The sequence below is a fragment of the Typopeltis vanoorti genome, chromosome 13, assembly GCF_054136105.1.
Source record: "Typopeltis vanoorti isolate ZY-2024b chromosome 13, IOZ_Tvanoo_1.0, whole genome shotgun sequence".
NCBI classification, from domain to species: domain Eukaryota; kingdom Metazoa; phylum Arthropoda; class Arachnida; order Uropygi; family Thelyphonidae; genus Typopeltis; species Typopeltis vanoorti.
Window position 1 is genome coordinate 89,806,198 of NC_143561.1, and position 20,236 is coordinate 89,826,433.

The 20,236-nt window shown below is 35.6% G+C and overlaps 1 protein-coding gene across 1 annotated transcript in view; it reads right to left on the minus strand.

Moving 5' to 3' along the window:
- Nucleotides 1-5,115: 5,115 nt before the first annotated feature.
- The window catches only part of LOC150100351 (uncharacterized), an 84,013-nt gene continuing 68,892 nt past the window's right edge, over nt 5,116-20,236 (minus strand). The window contains exon 2 of the mRNA XM_090403153.1: nt 5,116-6,069. Within this exon, the coding sequence (XP_090259279.1) occupies nt 5,250-5,999 (750 nt within the window). The 5' untranslated portion in view covers nt 6,000-6,069 and the 3' untranslated portion in view covers nt 5,116-5,249. The remainder of the gene's footprint in view (nt 6,070-20,236) is intronic.

Genomic DNA, 20,236 nt, shown 5'->3' on the forward strand with positions numbered 1-20,236 from the left:
AAACATTAATGCCCACGGCGGAATTAGACTCCACGCCCTGTTGATTGCAAGGATATGCTAACCTCTCCGGCAGCCAGGCTGTCTCATTTAGAGCGTTTCTCTGAATGAGAATTAAGAGAGAATAGGAAGGTGGGAGAGACTTTTTGGAAAGTATCAAATAGAACTTCTGGACACATTAATGGGTTCGGAAGTTTGATGGAGTCAGTTCGTTTGGAACACTCAGTTTTAAATACATTTTAAGGAAATTCAGACGCTGGATAGTTTCATTCGTAACACGAAAATGTCTACGACTCTTCTGATTGAGAGATCCTTCAGTAGTTTTGAATCTTATAATGCCATGCCTTCTTCTACACAGTTCTAAAAGCTGAGAGAATTGCTTCGAATACGCTTGTTTTCTCATGGGATGTCTCGTACTCCTCCAGCCTTTTCCTTTTTCACACCTTTCTTTGCTCCTTCAACTACGTAGTTCAGCTCACTAATGTGAGAGATGAGTTCTGTGTTTATGCCCAAATAACTTTTAAAATCCTCTGCCTTGCGGTTTTCCTTGTTTTTCCATGCCAACTATATTTTAGCGACATGTTTGTTCGCTTCAAGTCCCTTCAACGTAATAAACTGAAGAAAAATCCTTTCAATCCATTTTCATAGCGTAGTGTCAATGCCCAACTTGCAAAGAAGTTGTTTATTAATCCCATCATAGTACGAGCGGAACAGGTAGAAGTTTTTTCAGTCTGAAGGTGGCTTAGTTTTTCACTCATGGGAGTAGTAGGATTGTTCTTAGCGAATCTTGAGTTTCTTCTTCCTTCTTATAAACAAAGAAACTAGCCCAACTTCACACGAGTGAATAAACAATATATTGGCTTTTATTGCCTTAGCTGTCTTTTTCGCAATTCCAACCAATCCCAGACTTGTTCCAGAATTTATAATAAGCCGTTGTGCTACGATAGGAACATTACCATTTCTAGTTTAGACTTCAGTAATTCTCATCATTGAAAGTATAATATAACCTCCACCTTTCTTTCCCCAAAGCAAACTACATGTTATGAAGAATTAAAAATAGGATTTTTTCTCGTTCAGAATTGGTACTAGTAGCATTCTTGTTCCTAATACGTAAACAATTCCTGTCCTTTCAGAGGATCCATCCGAATTTTTCCGGCTTGGTTTGCCGAGTGGTTAGCATATCCGCTCTCCAGCCAAAAGCTGCGGATTCGAATCCTGCCGTGGGCATGGATGTTTGTAATTATCTCTGAAAATACTAATGGTGGTGGTGGGGGGGGGGGGAGATGGTGGTGGTTTAGTTGCGGTTCATTGTAGTTGGTGGATTGAGTGGTGGAGACAGAGTTGTAGAGTAGGTGCCCTCCCTCGATGAATCCTTGGACTCCCTTGAGGTGTCACATAATAGTAATAAATAAAGGAATGGGGAAATATTAGAACGGCTTGTTTTTATTCCAGATTAATAAATAGTATACCGTTCTTAAAAAAAGTAAATGTTGTAATGAAAATGTCACATTTTATGTCATTGAGTAATGCGATGATATACAGGTATATGGGAAGGGAAGATTTTCAATAACTTGAAAATCTTCCCTTTAAGATGTTTATGCATCTCTCTATAGAGTAGTCACTGGTATGCGCCCCTGTAGTTGAAAAGGCCTTGGCTGGATTCCTGTTGTAGTATGAACATTTGTCTTTTCAACTAAAAGATGGTTAGCCGGACCATATATAGGTAGCAGTGTTTTTTTTTATTTCTTTTTCTTGTAATCGCTGTTTTTTTTTTTTTTTCATAAAACATAACCCCGCAGGAGAATGAATGCAACTGATTGATATAATATATTCGCCTACTAGTTTCAGTTATTTGTAATCTGAAACCCATCAACCAGTCGCAATTTTTGTGACTGTTGAGTGATTCATCATTAAGTGCTTTTCATTCCGATAAGATAGCGTTACTCTGAGCCTTTTGAAGTGCCTAAATGATTTGACTGTTCCCACTTCGGGTACTTAAAATGCAAGACCGAGCAGAAAGGATTTCGAGCTTAGCTACTCGTCAAGTACATCTTGACTGTTCATTCCGATTACATCTGCTGTAAGACTTGAACATCATTCAGACATGAGTCGTAAGTTTCTTGCTAGCAAAATTGATTAGAATCATCAAGAAACTCTTCGCCATTAAAAAAAAAAAAAAATACCAAGTTTAATAGCGACTAAACATTACTTACATAAGATCCCAACCAGTAAAGGTTCCAAAACTTTCACCACCGTGTACCGTTTTGAATTAAAGCGACTTGGTAATAAAGATTTTCTCTCTCTCTCTCTCCAGTTGCCTTACTTTAATTATCTCGATTATTCCAAGTCGTATAATCAGTAGACTACTGCAGTTTTTGATAATTATTTGATATAAGTACGATATTAAAATAGAGGATATTATGGATCCCTCTATATTTTATAGCTAATACAGAAAGAAAAGAAAAAAAAAACTGAAGTTTCGAAATGAGAGAGATTGATCAGAAGACTTAAGAGGATATATAACCTCGAGCTTCAGTGCCTTAGTTTGCGTTATTTACGACACAAGCTTTTCTCAAGAGCCTGTATGTTCGCCTTTTATTAGCGCTTAAATAAAATAAAATTTATAACTTTAATGTGAGCAGACTTTATTTCTAAAACGTATAAACTATCTTTATTGTAATTTCCTCGGACTTGTATAATAAATCATACTGATACTTTCTGTTTGAGTGAAAATTCCACTGTTTGGTTCTATACTGTGTTCAGTAGTACCGCACCTATAAAAGAAAGTACTCCTATCCCCTTTTTGTGATCTGTAAATAAGTTTAAAGTACCAAATTCATCATATATATATATATATATAATAAGTTGGGAAATATGACGAAATGGCTAATTAGCATAACGTTCTATTAACTATACGTAGTACATCCACTTGAAATATATATAAATTGCAGCGTAAATATTTCTTGGAATGCTATAAATAGATGAATTTTACTTAAGCAGGACATAAGAAAATAAGAATAAGCTGGAAAACAATTTTAAAAGACTTGAGGTGCTTATATGTATATGTAAGCTTGAGATGGAACACTCTTTGACTATCCTTTGTGACGAAGTTGCTTTTGTAATTCTCATTGAGTTGGTGAATGTGACATCGTTTTTTTTTTGTGTGTGTGTGTGTGTGTGTGTGTGTGTGTGTGTGTGGTTATTGCATTATGGATGACAATTAACATTCATGTACAACATTGTGATATTGAAAACTTTGAGTTGTGGACGAAAAGAGGATGTATATTTCATGTACTTATTCCCTTGTACATTCGATGTTAAACCTGCAAAATAAAAAAAAAAAATTTTCTGTAATTTAATGATCACAGTTTACGAAGGTTTCTTTAAAATTGACGGTTTCTTTAATTTTAAAATGTTTGAAATTAAAGCAGTTTCTAGGTATGCAAGTTCTAATTTTTTTTCGAAATTTTATGTAATCTGTTGTAAATCCTTTTATGGATAGTATTGGGTACTGTGGATTTGTATGGATAGCCTCATGGTCATTCACACGGAATTCGTTGATGTAGTTGCGTGCTCATTTGCAAATACTTAAGTCAGTATAAGATGGAATAATTGAGCTTCATTATTGCACAAGGCATTGGTAAGCATCATTTGAAAAAATAGTTTTACAAGGGAGCTTCTATAATCATATGAGAGAATCAAAGTTTACATACGTCGACATGAGACATTCGTAGTTGTTTTAGTGAGCGCGGTCGTCTTCGATGGCAAACTGACCGTACCGATGTAATGCGAGACTTACGCTGCAGATTTCTTAACATGCCTCTCCGATTTAAATTAGTCGCAATAAATTGCAAGTTAACTATCCGTAGCAATGAACACTGTTTTAAAGGGGAATTAGAGCATGTTTATTGCTTCAAGGAGGGGGGGGGGAATGAAAGAAAAAGAAAGAAAGAAAAAAACTTAACAAGAAAAGTACTGTAATCAAAATGAGGATTTTATGTTCAGTGACATAACTTTTAATAAAATAGTTTACTTTCAAATAATATTTGCTTAAAATGAACATTAAATTTCAGCAGAAAACTGCAGACCCAGAAATAAAAGTAATTTGCAGACTCCGTGAATAAAGTCGTGATTTAATCGGGTCTAGTGCAGTCGAGTACACGCGTGCGCGCACACAATTAAAGTGTGCCACGGATAGTACAGTCATAAGAATTGCTGCTTAAATTATATTCTCTGGAGAAACATTCGCGCTTCGGCGTTTCCTGTGGGATAGATTGCCATTCTTCTTTTCAATGCTAGCGTCAAGAGCAAAGTACAGGTAAGAAGTCTCAGCGGAGATCTGACAAACTTTTAGTCTGAGAGAAAAACTCGAGAATAATTGGAGTTATTTGATCAGGTAAGAGCAAAGTTTGTTGCACAGTTAGAGAAACGAAGGCAATACTAGAACACAGACAAAAATAGCACAGCGGTAAAAGTGACCGAATAAAAACGCTTTTCTACAATATACTATAAATAATAAAGAAAAGAAACGAACGACAGGAATCGAGCAAATATGACTCGATTGGATCTATAGAAGAATGCAGCATATAAATTTAACGCGAAATACAACGTGTTATCCCCCCCCCACACACACACACACTGGTACATAAATATTGGATAAAAAAAAAACTATTACCTATAAAAAATTGTGTTTTCTGTCTCCGCAAAGCATAAAAATACCCCCCCCCCCCATTTACCACGTGTAAGATCGTCAACAGACTGTTACACCTTGTAGAAATATCACCAGAGAGCACCAAGTAATGAATCGAAATGTATTGTTGCTACTCAATAATTTTAATTCTAAAATAGTAGGCACGTGCAGTTATTCAAATTTTTTTTCCTTGAATTTTGGATTATTTGATGGCAGCGTTAATTCAGAACGTAGCCAAGGTGAGACGGTCTAAATTACTGTCATTATTATTATTATTATTATTATTGAAATGTTTTAATTCACATTTTACTGCAGTTCGAAATCCAGGTCGTGTTTATTTTTCAAAGGCGTACTTAATGAGAAATAAAATGTACTGTTTGGCAGATAAAGAGGAATACTTCATATACATAAAATTCACGTTCTTTATTACGAGGATCAATTTCCCAAAAATAGAAATCAAAATATGTCACTCCATATATTATTATATAAGTATGTATGTGATTCGTTAATTGCACAGCTTTACACACTCACGCACACACACACACATAAATACAAGACAATATCAAACGTAGCTTGTTTCGTATTCGTGGCTACACTGGACCCGGGAACACAAAGGGAACAATAGGATGTCTTTATCACTGTAACTTGGATTACTGGAGGTTCGTGAGCTAACACCAATCTCTTCTTGCCTACTTAAAAATCCGCCACCAGATGTCTCCGTTGAAGCACTGCTCGATGATGTGTTGGCGTCGTCTTCCATTCTGCCGACAACTCCTGATATAGACGAAAACCTACCGGATGTAGGGGACAGAGAGGAACACTGTTGTGGATCGTCCAAACTGTCTATACTAGATTGTGACGACACTATAGATGACTGATAATTGGCCACTCTTGACTGGGAGATGTCTGTGTCACGAAGGGATGAGAGCCACTCTTTCTGAAGCAACTGTCGTTCCGTTACCGTAGAAACGGCATGTCCTAATTCTTTAAAACAGTTCCTTTCATGATTCATGGCATCGTCGTAGGGAGGAAAGTCTTTGTGGTATGACCGGAACCTGCTCTTATAAAAGAGGAACAAGGAGAAGAGGGTTATTAGACCCCCAAGAGTTGCAGCGATCCGAATTCCTGTCATGACGTCATAGGTCTGATAGTATTCAATAGCTAACCGCGCCTTAGTTGCTGGACTCAGATCACGCATCCTGATGTGTGGTCTTCGAACTGGAGCAGTAGTGACTATGGCATCTGGAATCCATTCTTTGGGATGGGTGTTGTTTACTAACAGAGACGCGGAAGTCGTCTCCCTGTCAACCATGTTACAGTATCGGATCACGCCATTGGTAGCTGCCGTTCCTGGGGTCAGGAGAAATCCCACATGGAAAGATCTGCAAATGAAACACAGAGTTAGCATAATTAACACTGGCATAAAATGCAAAATAAATGAGATGAATTGGAAGGATTACAATTAATTAATTTGTCAGGAGGTCTACCATAACTCTGGATACTAAACAACCCCCTAATGCAGAATCAGATATATATTGCACAGTACGCCGTATCTTGATAATTTAAAATCGCTGATTTCTTCCGAACTACGGATGATCAATGGTGTCGGTTCCAATATATACGACAGGATTACTGTACACAATTCTGACTGTGATTAAAGGAGACACAGAAACTGTAGCCTTGATTAAGAGCCGATTGCGTTTCACCTTTGTTTTTTTTCGTTTTTTTTTTTTTAAATTCCGTTTCCGAAATAAAAGTTCTTTCAGCTGAAGATGAGTTAGTCGGTCTCTTATGTGGATGGTGGGATTTACCCTCCCGATATCTCTAGTTTTTATTTATTTATTTATTTATTTATTTTATCGTGCAAACAGACAGACCAGTCAGAGTAAATACACCGAAGCAGCCACGAACAAGTGAACGTATGAAAGGTGCAATAAAGTGTGAACTTAATATTTTCGAACTCTTTCAAACCGGTTCAGGTTCCAATAAGCAAGGTTGTGGTTCCCCACCGGTTATTGAAATTCATCTATTATTTAAAGGCACTCACAAATATCCATCAATATCATTGGAATCCATAGATTACAGTTGGAAAAAACTATCCATTCCGACCAACCAGTCTCGCTCTCAGAACCTGTTCGAGTAGAACAGGGGTGTTCAACCCGTCGATCGCGGAGCGATTTTTGGTCGATCTCTTGTGTATTCCTCCTTACTTACAAATTTAATTAAAACTGAAAACATAATATTTTATTTATCATTATTTTGTATTATTATTAATTCGCTTTAAGTGTATTGCTATTGTTTATTTATTTTTCGTTAAAATTGTCAAATCAGTAATTTTCTTATAAGTCCGGGTAAATGAATTAATTTGGATCAGTGGAAGTCAAACAGCGAGCCGAGTGAATACGATTATAAGCAAAGTGTAAAAACTCGTTTGTAGCTTAAATATTAAATATTCCAAAGCACATTACATCGATTTTTTACTTAGGTTAAGTCCCATGTAAATATTGTAAAAAAAATAAACTTTGTTTGTCTCAGTATAGTTTGTATTAGATGTTTTTGTAAATAACTCTTTTGAAGCTAACTGTATATACTGCTTTAATAAGAATATGTTACAGTGTTTAAAACAAAGGCAATGTTTTTGTCGCCGAAGCTGTACATGGCGGCATTAGAAAGATTGTTATTGAAATTTGTATGTATGAGAAAGGCTTGCAAGCTCTACATGCAAACATCTCGAAAGTCAGTCAGAAAGAGTTCAAACAACTTTCCGATGGCCGGCAACTTACAATCAAAAGAAAGCGGAGGAGAACCAAAAGCGTGCCGAATTTGAAACTTAAGATGAAAGACTCATACCGATTCTTTGGGGGTTGCCAAACTTCATGCAAGGTCTCAGAGGAGGCCTAATAAAAAGGGACTGAAGCAAGTAGAAGGGATCGGGTCGCGGTTCCAGAATTGCTGTCAGACTGCCCGGATCCACGTTGCTTGAGAGAGGAGTTCCCGCTTCCAGAAAGGAGCTAATCGGTTCGAGACTTCGTTAGAGAGAGAGAGAGAGAGAGAGAGAGAGAGACTACTTCTAGGCCGCAGACAAGGTTTTAAATTGCCGAAATGAAGAATTCCAATTGCCGGAGAAAAGTTTCCAGGCCAGGTTAATGTCTGACATTCACCAGTGTGTTGTTGCGTTTTCATTACAATTTGATGAATCAAACGACTTCACTGATATTGCTCAGTTAATGGTTTTTATTCGAATGGTATTTCAAGATTATTCAAGTAAAGAAGAATTTTTGAAAATTATACCATTATTGGGAAGGACTAGGGGAGAAGGCATTTGATGAATTTGTGAAACAACACAAACTTGCTTTTTAAACTTGTGTCTATTACTATTGATGGTGCTCCTGCAATGATAGGTAATAAATCAGGCTTCATTTCATTATGTAAAAATGATGACAAATATCCAGATTTTTTAACGTACCACTGTATTATTCACCAACAAGTACTATGTAGTAAAAGATTAAACACAAAAGATGTTTTGGATATTACATTTAAAATTGTAAATTCTGTTCGAGGAAAAGCCCTGAAACGGCGGTTATTTAAATTACAGGCAGATGATGATAGGGAACTTCTGTTGTACAATAATGTTCGCTGGCTCAGCAAAAGTCAATTTTTAGAACGATTTCTTGTATTAATTAACGATATAAAATTTTTTCTTGATGAAAAAGGAGATATTTATCCACAATTGAGTGATAAAAGATGGTTGTTACACTTATCATTTTTAGTAGATTTCTGTACGAAATTAAGCAATTTAAATTTAGAGTTACAAGGTAGAGATAAAGATTTAATTGACATTAAGTTCAATAAAATCTTTCCAACAATACTTCCTTTTATTAAAGAAAAATATAAATGACCACGAATTTAGAAATCTCCCATATTTATTAATTTTTTTGAACAAAATCAAGAAATGCTTCGCTATGATTTAAAAGAATTTATTCGTGAAATAGAATTAGTTGAGGAAAAAATAAATTCAAGATTTAAAGATTTTAATAAAACTGAAATGATTGTATCTTTTATCAATTTTCTAGAAAACTTGAACATCACAGAAATTTCAAATAAAATTAGTGGGCTGTTTGATATAAACAAAGCTGAAGTAGAACTTGAGATAATAAACATTCAGAATAGTTTACATTTAAAATCAATAAACAATGAAGTCATTTGGAGGTATGCACATGAAAAATTTCTAATATTAACTGATATTGCGCGAAAAATTCTGTCGTGTTTCGGATCGACATACTTGTCAGAATCCGCTTTTTCAAATATGACCGTCATAAAACATCAATTAAGAAACCAAATTACAAATGATCATTTGGATGATTGTCTGCGATTGGCCACTTCTTCATATGAACTTGACTATGAAAATATTGCTAGGTCCAAACAATGCCAAATTAACTTCTTCTTTTTTTAATCAACCAGCATTTCCTGTTACTTGTGAGTTTGTAATCAATCTGTTGTTTTTTCTAACTTTGATTTTCCAAAATAGAGAAATAAATATTTTATTCCAATATATTTTTTTGGAATAAAATATATTGGAATAAAATATATTTTATTCCAATATATTAAAATAATTAAAAGTGATAAATAAATTTTTAAATACACAAATAAAGTTTTTAGTTGTGTATTTTTTAGTTGTTTATTTGTGCGTAATCAGATATCAGGTTGGGAGAACGTGATCTATATAAGAGAGTAGATCGCCGAATAATTTATATAGAAAAGTAGCTCGCGTAGTAAAAAAGGTTGAACACCACTGGAGTAGAAGAATACTATCTTCGACTGCGAGTTATTTTGTTGTACCAATAAGTACTCCTAGTTGAGGTTTAAACTATTGCGGCATTAATTAATTCATTAAGCATATATATATATATATATATATATATATATATATATGAAGAACCACTGTTTTAGGTGTTTGTGCCTTGCACACTAAGTATGTGATAAAAATTACCATACCGTTGGTATTTAATAGCTACGCAGTCACTTTTGATGAAGAACAAATCCTAGGTAAAAGTTAGTAATTACTTAGGAGCCTTGCAAGATAGTTGGTCGATTTTGGTTTCCCAAAGCTTATAATGATCCAGCAGCATTTATGTATCCAGCGAATCTCATCTTTAAAGCAAAACATCAGTAAAAAAATAAGGAGGGAGTGGTGTTTGTAATGCGAACATGGAATCTTGTTGCAAACAGATGGAAAAAGAAAAACACAATTGATAATGCATTACTAAACCTTGAAGTTTCTTTCCATTTTATGGGAAGATTTTTCTGATCATCACCAGTCAATTCTTTAATATAATAGTGCCATTACTGTTTGTTTAAACCATAAAAATTCTTTTTAAATTACATTGATTTATTCTTGACTTTCTTACCACTCTCCCACCTTCCGAGATTTCCAGCATACGCAACAGCTAGCTATAAGTAGTCCGACTTCTTTAAAAAAATTATCTTGGTCCTTTATTTCATATTCGAACTAGTTTACACCTTTTTTGTTGGCAGTGGTAAGTTTCTATATTTAAATTATATAATAAACAGATTGTTTCTGAACACCGTTTGTTCATTATTTCTGTATTCGTCAGATCAGACTAATAATATCGTTTCTACAATTTTATGAAGCCAAGATATGTTTTAAGATGTATTTTTACAAAACGTGAGGTTATAAATTTAAATAAAACTCACAATAAAGCGCAAAAACAATGTATACGTCAGTGTGAAACGCCCTCATGACTCACGACCAGTAGTGAGCTAGCTTGAAGTGAATAATTGACTGGCCCACTTGGACCACTGCCCAAAAGATAGTTAATTTTCATTGTTTTAAAAGAGTACTGATTATTATTAAATGATGACGCATGATGATGGTAGTGCTTCTAAAGTTATATTTTCATTATTTAACACAACAGGAATTTATATATATTTTATTATTTATTTTTATTATTATTATTATTATTATTTTTTTTTTTTGCCTGTTACTGGAGTAACCAACGACGTATTTTCTGTTTGTAGTGTACTTAAGATCTTTGGCGTAGCTGCACACTAAAGTTGCAGGAACTGGGAAGTTAGCTGCAGATAATTTTCATTAAGATTGCAGAATCCTGAGATTGCTTTACAAAGAATGATGAAAATTTTCTAGTTGCAGGATCCATCATCCTGCTGAAACTCGCCGGTAATGCCGCCGCATATAATTCTGTTGAAAACATATCCAAAACTCAACGTTTTTTTTTCTTCTTTTCAATAACGTATTGTTGGTGTAGGTGTGTGGAGGAGGAGGTCCTCTTGTTACTTATTTTAATAGTCAGATGTTGCATTAAAAACTGACAATTATAAAGCACAAGTATTAATACACTGTTCATATTATTCAAGCAAGCCAACGACTTTTGCTTTGTTGTAAGTGTTAATTTTTATAACATAATCGGTTATCTGAAGCAAATTTGTGTGTGAAATTCATGATATAGACTGGTGTCCAAAAGCTAAGGACTAACTGCATTTTGACCTGTATATGAAAAAATTCTCATGACTTCAGCCAAATGTTGACATAAATTACATTAAACAAAAAATGTGTTACGAATTTCGTATAAATGAATAATATAATGAATAAATTTCAATATGTGTTTGGAAAAAGTCACAAATATCCAAGAATGTAGTTACGGAATTAATGTACAGTGCTTGCAGAAAACTATGCGGAGATACATTTCAGTATGTCCACCCTGAACTGCCATGCAGCTCTCACAACGTCGTATCATGCATAGCACCAAGTGATTCAGGAGTTCTTGATGTAAACTGGCTCACTCCTCCTTCAGAGCAAGGATAAGGGGAATTCGAGTAGCAGTGCATCTCCCTATTGCGTCCCATATGTGTTCTATGATGTTGATCTGAAGAACGTGCTGGTCACTGCACGTTCAAGTGATTCCCTATTCTCCAGAAGTAGCTCCACAATTAGTGTGCGATGGTGTGGCATTTTCATCGATAAAAATGAATTTTTCGCCTACAGCATCACGGAACAATCGAACATGACGTTTGAAGAACTTCGTTACAATATCTTCTTAGTCCTTTTTTCTAGCAGTTGTAGCTCGGTGCGTCCATTAAGCATAATGCCTCCCCACACCATGACTCTATCACAGACATATCTATCCCTTTTCAAGAACATTCTCGCAATGGTACTGCTTACCATAAAAATGGCAGATCAAGTGTTGTCTAGAATGGGAGGAAAGACTAAAACTACTCTCATCTGTAAAGCGTACATTAGCCCACTGGTGTCTTGTCTAATATTTATGACTAAAACACCACTGAAAACCGTGCTCCACGATGAGCTGTAGATGAAGGGACGCAGGCTACAGGCCTTAGGGCGTATAGACATACTTGTTGCAGACGTCTTATCACTTGCTACCTCTGATGATGATGATGATGATGTAAGCCCGACACATGTTATGTTTAGAAACATGTGGTCTTAATATCGAAAATTAACTGAGAACTGCTAAGCCCCAGAAACATTCGTATTCAAGATTTTTCTTCGTTGCTGTATATTTGGCTGTCTTGGTTTGCCGAGCGGTTAGCGTATCCACTCACTAATCAACAGGTTGTGGGTGCAAATAGCGCCGTGGTCATGAGTATTTCGTTATTGTCTTTAAGTGGGAGATGAATTTCACTGGAGGTGTGAGACCACCGCCTTGTTTTTTGGAGGACTGAAGTGGTTGAAAAAGTTCCATGTTTGGTCTCTAGAGCAGCGTTTCTATGTAAATAAATATATAATTAATCAAAATAGAAAAAAATTCTTAAACCTTCCACAGTACGTTAAATGTTCGATAGGTGCAAAAATTTTCGTTGGTGTGGGAGTCGCAAAAAAAAAAAAAAAAAAAAATTGATCTCAGGCAAGAAGCTGGTAGTTTTCACCGCCTTTATTATTCCACAAAGATCCAAATAAAATCATGCACAGTAAACTAAAAGCTTACTTTTAGTTTGCCATGCACTAATTAGATACTGCATACGTTGTCCAAGATAAAGAAATACACGTTTTTTCCTTTCAGAAACACCAATCGCTATGTGAATAATATATAGTATATATGATGAACTGGAGCCTCCGTAGCTCAGTTGGTTTCGACGGAGCCCTTGGATTGAAAAAAAAAAAAAACTTTTTGACTACTCTGGGTTTTACAATTAAAGGTGAGTTAGCCGGTCTGATATGAAGATTTCTTTTATTCTTGGGCACTCGGTTTTTTTTTTTATCCAAGACAGGCAAACCAATCCTGTGAACACACAATATATACAGACATAGGATACTATAGGCAGCGTTTCTCAAACTTTCTACGCCCAAGGACCAGTAAAATGTCTAAAACAATTCTACCGACCACTAATTTACAGAGGCGCAGCTAGGGGGGGGGGGGGAGAGCGATCCTTCCCAGGCGATACTTTTTTGGCGTTTAAGAAATCTTGCCATACTGTCTATAAAAAGCAACTGAGTGATGAAATAGACTTCGACGATTTCGCGAACAGAAAAGCAAGACAAATAACATTTTAGAATGTTGGAATTAAAGTTTTACTTCAAAAATAAACATAGTGTTTTTGATTTATTTCCCTATACATCGTTTTGACCTTTTGAATTTTTTTTTTAAAAACCTATGTAGGAATTACCAACATTTCGGAAAACCTGTGCCATTTATAACATAATAAATCTAAAAGAATGTTATGAATACATATGGAGACATAATTAAATTGGAAGTAAACGATTAAAAGTGTATCATTATTGAACAAAGTTTTAATTTTTATCAAACAAATAAATAATATGATATAATTATGTTACTACTTACTTTTAATGAGATGGTTGAGCTTCTCGGCCCTTGCAGAGTTGCTGGGTATCTGGCTCAATATTGGTCAATTTCAGTCGAAGATCGGCACACACACACTAAGACGAGTTCAGTATTTTGTTTTTATTTGAAGGAGCGATGAAAATCCTTTCTCACAAAGATAGGTTGTAGAAAACTGCATGACGATTTTCAGTGCTGCTTCGGATAATTCGGGAAATTCACATCTCATCGAAGGCGAGATCCAAAATCGAGCCAATCCAAGATCATGGAATTGCATTTTAAGTCCACTGTCACTTGAAAGCTCAATTAAATTAACTGTTCTCTTTTTCGATAACGAAAGGTCATTCTCGTGACTGCAAGCCTGAAATGGATCGCGACCCCCAGAAATTTCTTATAAAAGTTATTCGGAAAATATGTTTCGAAATTCCGTTTCGGATGTTTGAGGTAGTCACAAACCCATTCCAGAAACTCAGAATCGACAAAAATATCATTTTCCACTAAAAAGGTTTCCAATGTTGGAAAAGGTGCAAATTGTCTGTCTTTTACATAATTAATCCATAAAACCAGTTTTTTTCTCGAATACCATTATTTTGTCGTAGGCATTAAGAACAGTTAAAGAATTTCCCTGAAGGGAGAGATTTAATTCATTTAATTTCGAAAAAATGCTGAAAGATAGGATAGTGTTGATAACCATGCTTCGTCAGCAAGCAATGATGCAAAATCAGAATTACGTTCATTTACAAATAATAAAATTTCTGCCTTAATTGAAATCACCTTGTTAGTACTTTACCCCTGGAAAGCCAGCGAATTTCAGAATGAAGCAAAAGTTGTGTATATTCACTGCCCATTTCATCGCAGAGTACTGAAAATAATCTGTTATTTAACGGTTCGAGCTTTAATAAAATTAACTAGCTTTACAGCGTTGTATAGCATGATGATATTCTGTTTTGTAGAACTTTGTCATCCCGAACAACTGGAGAAGCAACATTTCACACTCTCAATAATTACATAATACACCAAGGGATCCAGTGGGGAAAATGTATAGGCTTCTGTTCGGATGGAGCTGGCGTCCTTAGGCAGGCATAGTGGGGTTGTTTCTATGGTCAGGTTTCTAAGTAGCTCCGGATATGAATTGTGTACATGTTTCATACATATGGAAGCGTTAGCCTCCAAAGGAATGCCACCAGAATTTACTGAACGAAGAAGAAGAACGCTGTCTTCTTCTTCTTCAAGAGAAGAAGAAGAAGAAGACAGCGTTGTATAGCATAGTTTTAACTGTGCTGATTTTTAACTGATTTTGGTAGAAACGTCTTGGAAGGTATTCGCTTTCAAAAAAAGGCCAGTTTCATCGACATTAAATATTTGTTGATCGCAATAGTCCTCCCTTCTTACACAATTTTCGTCAACTCTCTGGATATCTCCTTATCTGCACTTGCGGCTTTGCCTGTGATTAGAACATTATGTAGGCTATTTCTCTCTTTTGAAACGCTCAAATCACCCAGCACTAACGTGGAATTCTTCTTTTCCATCATTGATATCTCTTTCTTTCCAGGTTACAAAGAGACAATGCTTTTGATTTAATAAGGCCAGTGTTTAGCGGGATCCATTTTTGCTTACAATCTTCGACCCATGTAAAAAGAAGTCTCTCTAATTCAATCATTATAATACCTTGATTTTCAGTGCATGCATGATGAACTTCAAGCAGCCTTACCTTTCTCTTTGTATTCAGCAATTCTTCACCCATTTTTGTGTTCTTGTGCTATCTTTGCTCTGGTCTCGCCTTATTCATTTTTCTTTCTTATTTCAAGTTTTTCTTCCAAGCAGATTACTTTTCGAATCATTTTCACACTTCTGTTTTTTGCTCACCTAATTCTTTTACTCATGATTAAAGGTTTAGGAAAATAATTTAAAATAAAAAAGTACGGAAAACAATTGCACGAGATATGATCAGCAAAATGCTATGTGAAGCAGACGACATAAATTTTGGCGGTAAATTTGGAACATAGCGTACATGGAAATAGTGTAGTATGCCATTAAAAAATAACTCTGTAAAATGTTTCAAATCGGTAACTAAATTATTTCATCCTGGTGAGTTATTTTTTAAAATAGTTAGCTATAAAAAATGTATAGATCGAAAATTTTTAAAATCTGTAACATTTATTTTTAAGAATGTATATAGGCGCACTAATCGAATTTGGGTATCGAAAAAAAAAAAAAATGACGCACTAATCGGGGGCGCATTAATCGAAGGATTACTGTATATGAAAAAGTAGTGGAATTTTCTCTCTCAATATGTTGCAGTATATACCAAGATGCCATAATCACACTAACTAGCTCAGTGGACGCTCTTCTCAAATGAAGAAGAAGAAAAAATACATTAGTGGCGGAAAGCAGACTGGCATCGTTAAGTCCACAAAACTCACAAAAACCTTAAAAAATTGTTTTTCTTGATCTGTCCGAGGGAAAAAAGGCTAAAACTGCAAAAGTCTAATTCTCATAATCAGTCATGGACAGTGTCTCAACGTCACTTTAAACAGACGCAAATTGATCATAAGACGGTCGGGAGATTGGCGGATGATTTTGGTACTAGTTTGGCTGACTTATTGTTAAGTGATTGATGAAATTAAATCTCTTCCCTGTATCCATCGCTCAGGGGTTCCCTGGTTTCATTAATTTTTTTTAAGGTTTCAATCTTTTATGCTACTTTTGATTGGCATATGCAATCCGTAGTATTGCATTGATTCTTTGGGTTCAATCTCTTAGTTTAAACGCTAATTTCCCTTCCAAGTAATATTTACTTAGTGTAGGACAATGCCTGATGGTGCAACAGCTGAGATGACGATTGATATTTTATATTCACAAATGAGTAGATGTAGATATAATATTACTTCGCTGCAAAACCGACAGATGGCATTTATCAGACGGGTTAAATTTTGAGTGCAAGACAATAGTGACTTGGTTTAAAATTGAGCATGTAATCCTTTGATTAAGGTATTGTTTGCAGGCTTTTCTTCTTTATCTTAATGAAGACAAATATATCTGCTTAGAAAATATAGTGAACTGGACTCTGAACTAATTATAGGTATTACTTGGCTACAGCTTCTATTTCGTTCTTAAATGCAAATTTGTTATCTGCTATTGCAGTTCATCAATTTTTATCGGATCCTCGGGTCATGTTGTTGATCCTTAGTATAATGACTGCACATAATTTAAACATCACTAACAGTACAGTATTTCGATAAAGATCTTATGGCGAGCTTAATTATTTACTAATAGACCTGCCAGTTCTGGCGCATGTATTTCAGAGATCGATGAAATTCTTGACCAATACTCGCCAGAGCGAGCCTTATTCCCATGAGTAATCCACAGACGTGATCGTAAAAGACGTTTCTAAATGAAGTGTTCTTGTGCGTGACGATTTTAATAAGACGCAGTTTCTGTGCCGTTATGATTGGTGTTGGAATGTTTGGTTATCAATAAGTTTCCATGACAGCTGTCTTCAGGGAAAATGTGTTCGGCTGGATGAGACCTCGCAGTGTGTTAAGGAAAGGTCGGAGGCGGCAATCCGGTTTGACTAAAAGCTGTTCGTGTTGGAGGGTGTTCTTGGTCACGTTGACAAGCAACAGCATGCTGATATCGTTTTCTTATTTCAAAACAGAAACTTGAGTAAGGATCGATCACTGGGTTTTGAAATTTTGAAGATGAAGATGTATGCCTGAGTCTTTCTCCAAATAATATTCCTAAAATATTTATTTTACACCACTTGCGAATAAATACTGTCGAGGCAATTTGAGGAAGAATTGTTTATACTCAGTGGAATAACAACAGCTTCATAATATATTATTAGGTTCTAGCCTCGAAAGTTCCTAAAAACACTTATCCTCTCTACCTCCCAAGAGACCGTGTTTTTTTGGTCAAGGTTCTTTAATAGTTTTTTTTTTATTTATTGAAGGTTCCCGATTAGCTGCAGTTAATGTTATTCTGAGTGTTCATTATGCTGAATTGAGAATTATTTTTGGCTCATTAGTGCCTTACAGGTCTTAAAAACATTCGTGCTATGTTGAGCAACTTTCATTCTTGGGGGGGGGGGGGTATTAACGTAAACTAATGTCATTACTAGTATGCTACGTAAATTCAGTTTATTTCGCTGCAAATTTTTATTTTTGAAAAAAAAATTGTTTTTTTTTCTTTCTAAAAATATGGCCACAAAGTAATCGACGTTATTTTTTTTTTTTGTTTTTTTTTGTTTTCCTACTATTTAACTGATGGGGAAAAAAAAAAGTCCCCTAAAGAAACGAGCTTCTCCAGTAAACGATTCTTCTTCTGATGCACTCAACAATGTGTATTATAATATGCATGAAAACAGCTAGATTTATCGGTAAGTAAACTATCCAGAGATATTAAAAAAAATTAATATGCAGACACAATCTGCAGTTCTCCCTAACTAGCTAGTATAAATATATACACCTAATTTACAGTTATTTTATTGATTTATATTACTCAGCTTTATGACAAAAACTGCTAAGATTATGAGGCGAGCATTCTGTTAATTGCTCATGGGCTCCAGCTCTACTGTTTGGGGATGGGGGGACAAACGAGTAGTTTTCTTTACAACTACCTGTTTGTTCTCTCTTTCCTAAAGGAGGAACATACCCTACCCAACTCACATTTCAGCTGAAAAGCTGTTATAAAAGTTCATGGTATTGTAGATAGGATTCATGCCAATGTCTTTCCAGTCAAAGATCTCAGGCAAGCAGTTGTTTTTCCCACTGCAGTACGGGAGACATCAGAGCCTCTGTAGCTCAGTCGGTATAGACGAAGCCCTTTGGTCGGAAAGACCTGGGTTCGATTCCCGTACGTGAACGACGAAAGGTGAGTTAGCCGGTCTCATACCGAGGCAGGGGGGGGGGGGGGATTTCGTCCCTCAGAACAGGCAAACCATCCCCGTGAACATACATGGATTACAGTCAGGAATACTTAAGACCCAGCCATAGGCCTGATTCATTGGCTATGCCGATCCCGAGCTCGGATAAAATGGGATTGAGATGGTGCTAATACTTCCCCGCAAAAAGGGCTCACGGCCGTTTTATCATCATACGAAATAAATAACGGAGCCATCTGTAATTGATTATTTTGGTCTTCCCAAGGTACAATGCTGTCCTCAGGAATGAGAAGTCGAGCGTGAAGTGAGGTATGAACAGAATTTTAAGAAATGATCGATTATATTATTCATATACTTTGCTCGCACCCAGTTTCTAGACATATTTTCGTATGTATAAACAGTTTCATGAGTCTTCAGTAAGCTTATTTAATAATGCATTTTACGTCGAAGGACGATCCATTAGTAACTCAGATGGATGTCCCCAGTTTATTAAACCAACTACTTCCTTAGTATAGTAGCAGCCCATGCATATTTTTTAAGCTCGACCGAACTCAGAAAGCACTGGCAAATAACCTAGACAACTACCTGCTTTTTCAACCGCAAATAAATAGAATTGTTTTAGAATAATTTAGAGGTTTAGCGCAGTGGACACTAAACTATCATTTATTCCCCCCCCCCCCCCCAAGCTCAATTGAATTGAAATTTCACAGGTGATTTGTATTTTTTCATATCTTATATCCATTAGTCATCCCCCACTACCGGCTGAATAAGTAATAGGATTCTTGCCAATAAACCTCATTGGAAATCATCCTATTCATTGACTTATGAAGGCTCGACTCTTTCGTTTTTAAAATATTGATTTATTATTACTTAAATTTTAAGGTAGTATAAGTGATGTCGCATCTGTCTGACTATATTAAAAACTGTTTATATATATAATATATGCATGTATTAGACAGAAACACAGTATTTGCTTCTGTGGTCTGTATTTAATAATTGATTCAAAACAACGTATTACCTTAAACTGAAATTGTAAGAAGAGTATTGCAATTAGTTGGATATTTTATTTGTAGTGGCAGTAGTATATTGAAAACCGAAGAATGCTTGTGGAAATTAAAAAGTCAAAGTGATGGAGAAAAATTGACTTTAGCAGTCAGTAAATATTTTGTCCTACTTTCCTGTCAGTTTTAGAAGCGAGATAGCCCTAATATCTGGCTTTCTAGACATCTTCCTTCCTTTAAAAAAGAAAAGCACTTTATTTCCCAGAACCAACAAAGTAAGATTAAACTTTTATTCTTCGTTTCCGTTGTCAGTATATTACGTCACAAATAGGCGCGAGTTAAATCTGAGAAGTGGTAAATGCGTAGGCGTAGAGTGATGTGCTGGAGAAAAAACGAAAAAAAAAAAAAAAGCGCGTCGAGACAATGTTTTATTATCAGAGTCGAAGGACGGTAATAAATCATTCTTATTGGTCGCTTTACGTTACTATTGATCGCGGAAAATGTCAATAAAATAATAATAGCACCTCCAGGAACTCATTATAAAATCCATATAGAGCACATCAGTTGGCGTTACTGAGATATTGGCGAACAGTGCGGCTGCTGTTAGAAATAAGGCGTCAGTTGAACTTAAAAAAAAATATTTCAACCAGACTTTTTTTGTTTTTGGTGTTTTCCATGTCGTTGACGTTTCTCGTTGATTAAGCACTAAATGACTGAACCAACACATTTTATCTCCTGTTAGCTCTATCCGCATTCCCACTTTCCTTAGAAATAGTTCTCGATAAACCAAACTATGTAAACAGCTTCGTCTTACGTTTTCACGCAGTGAAAG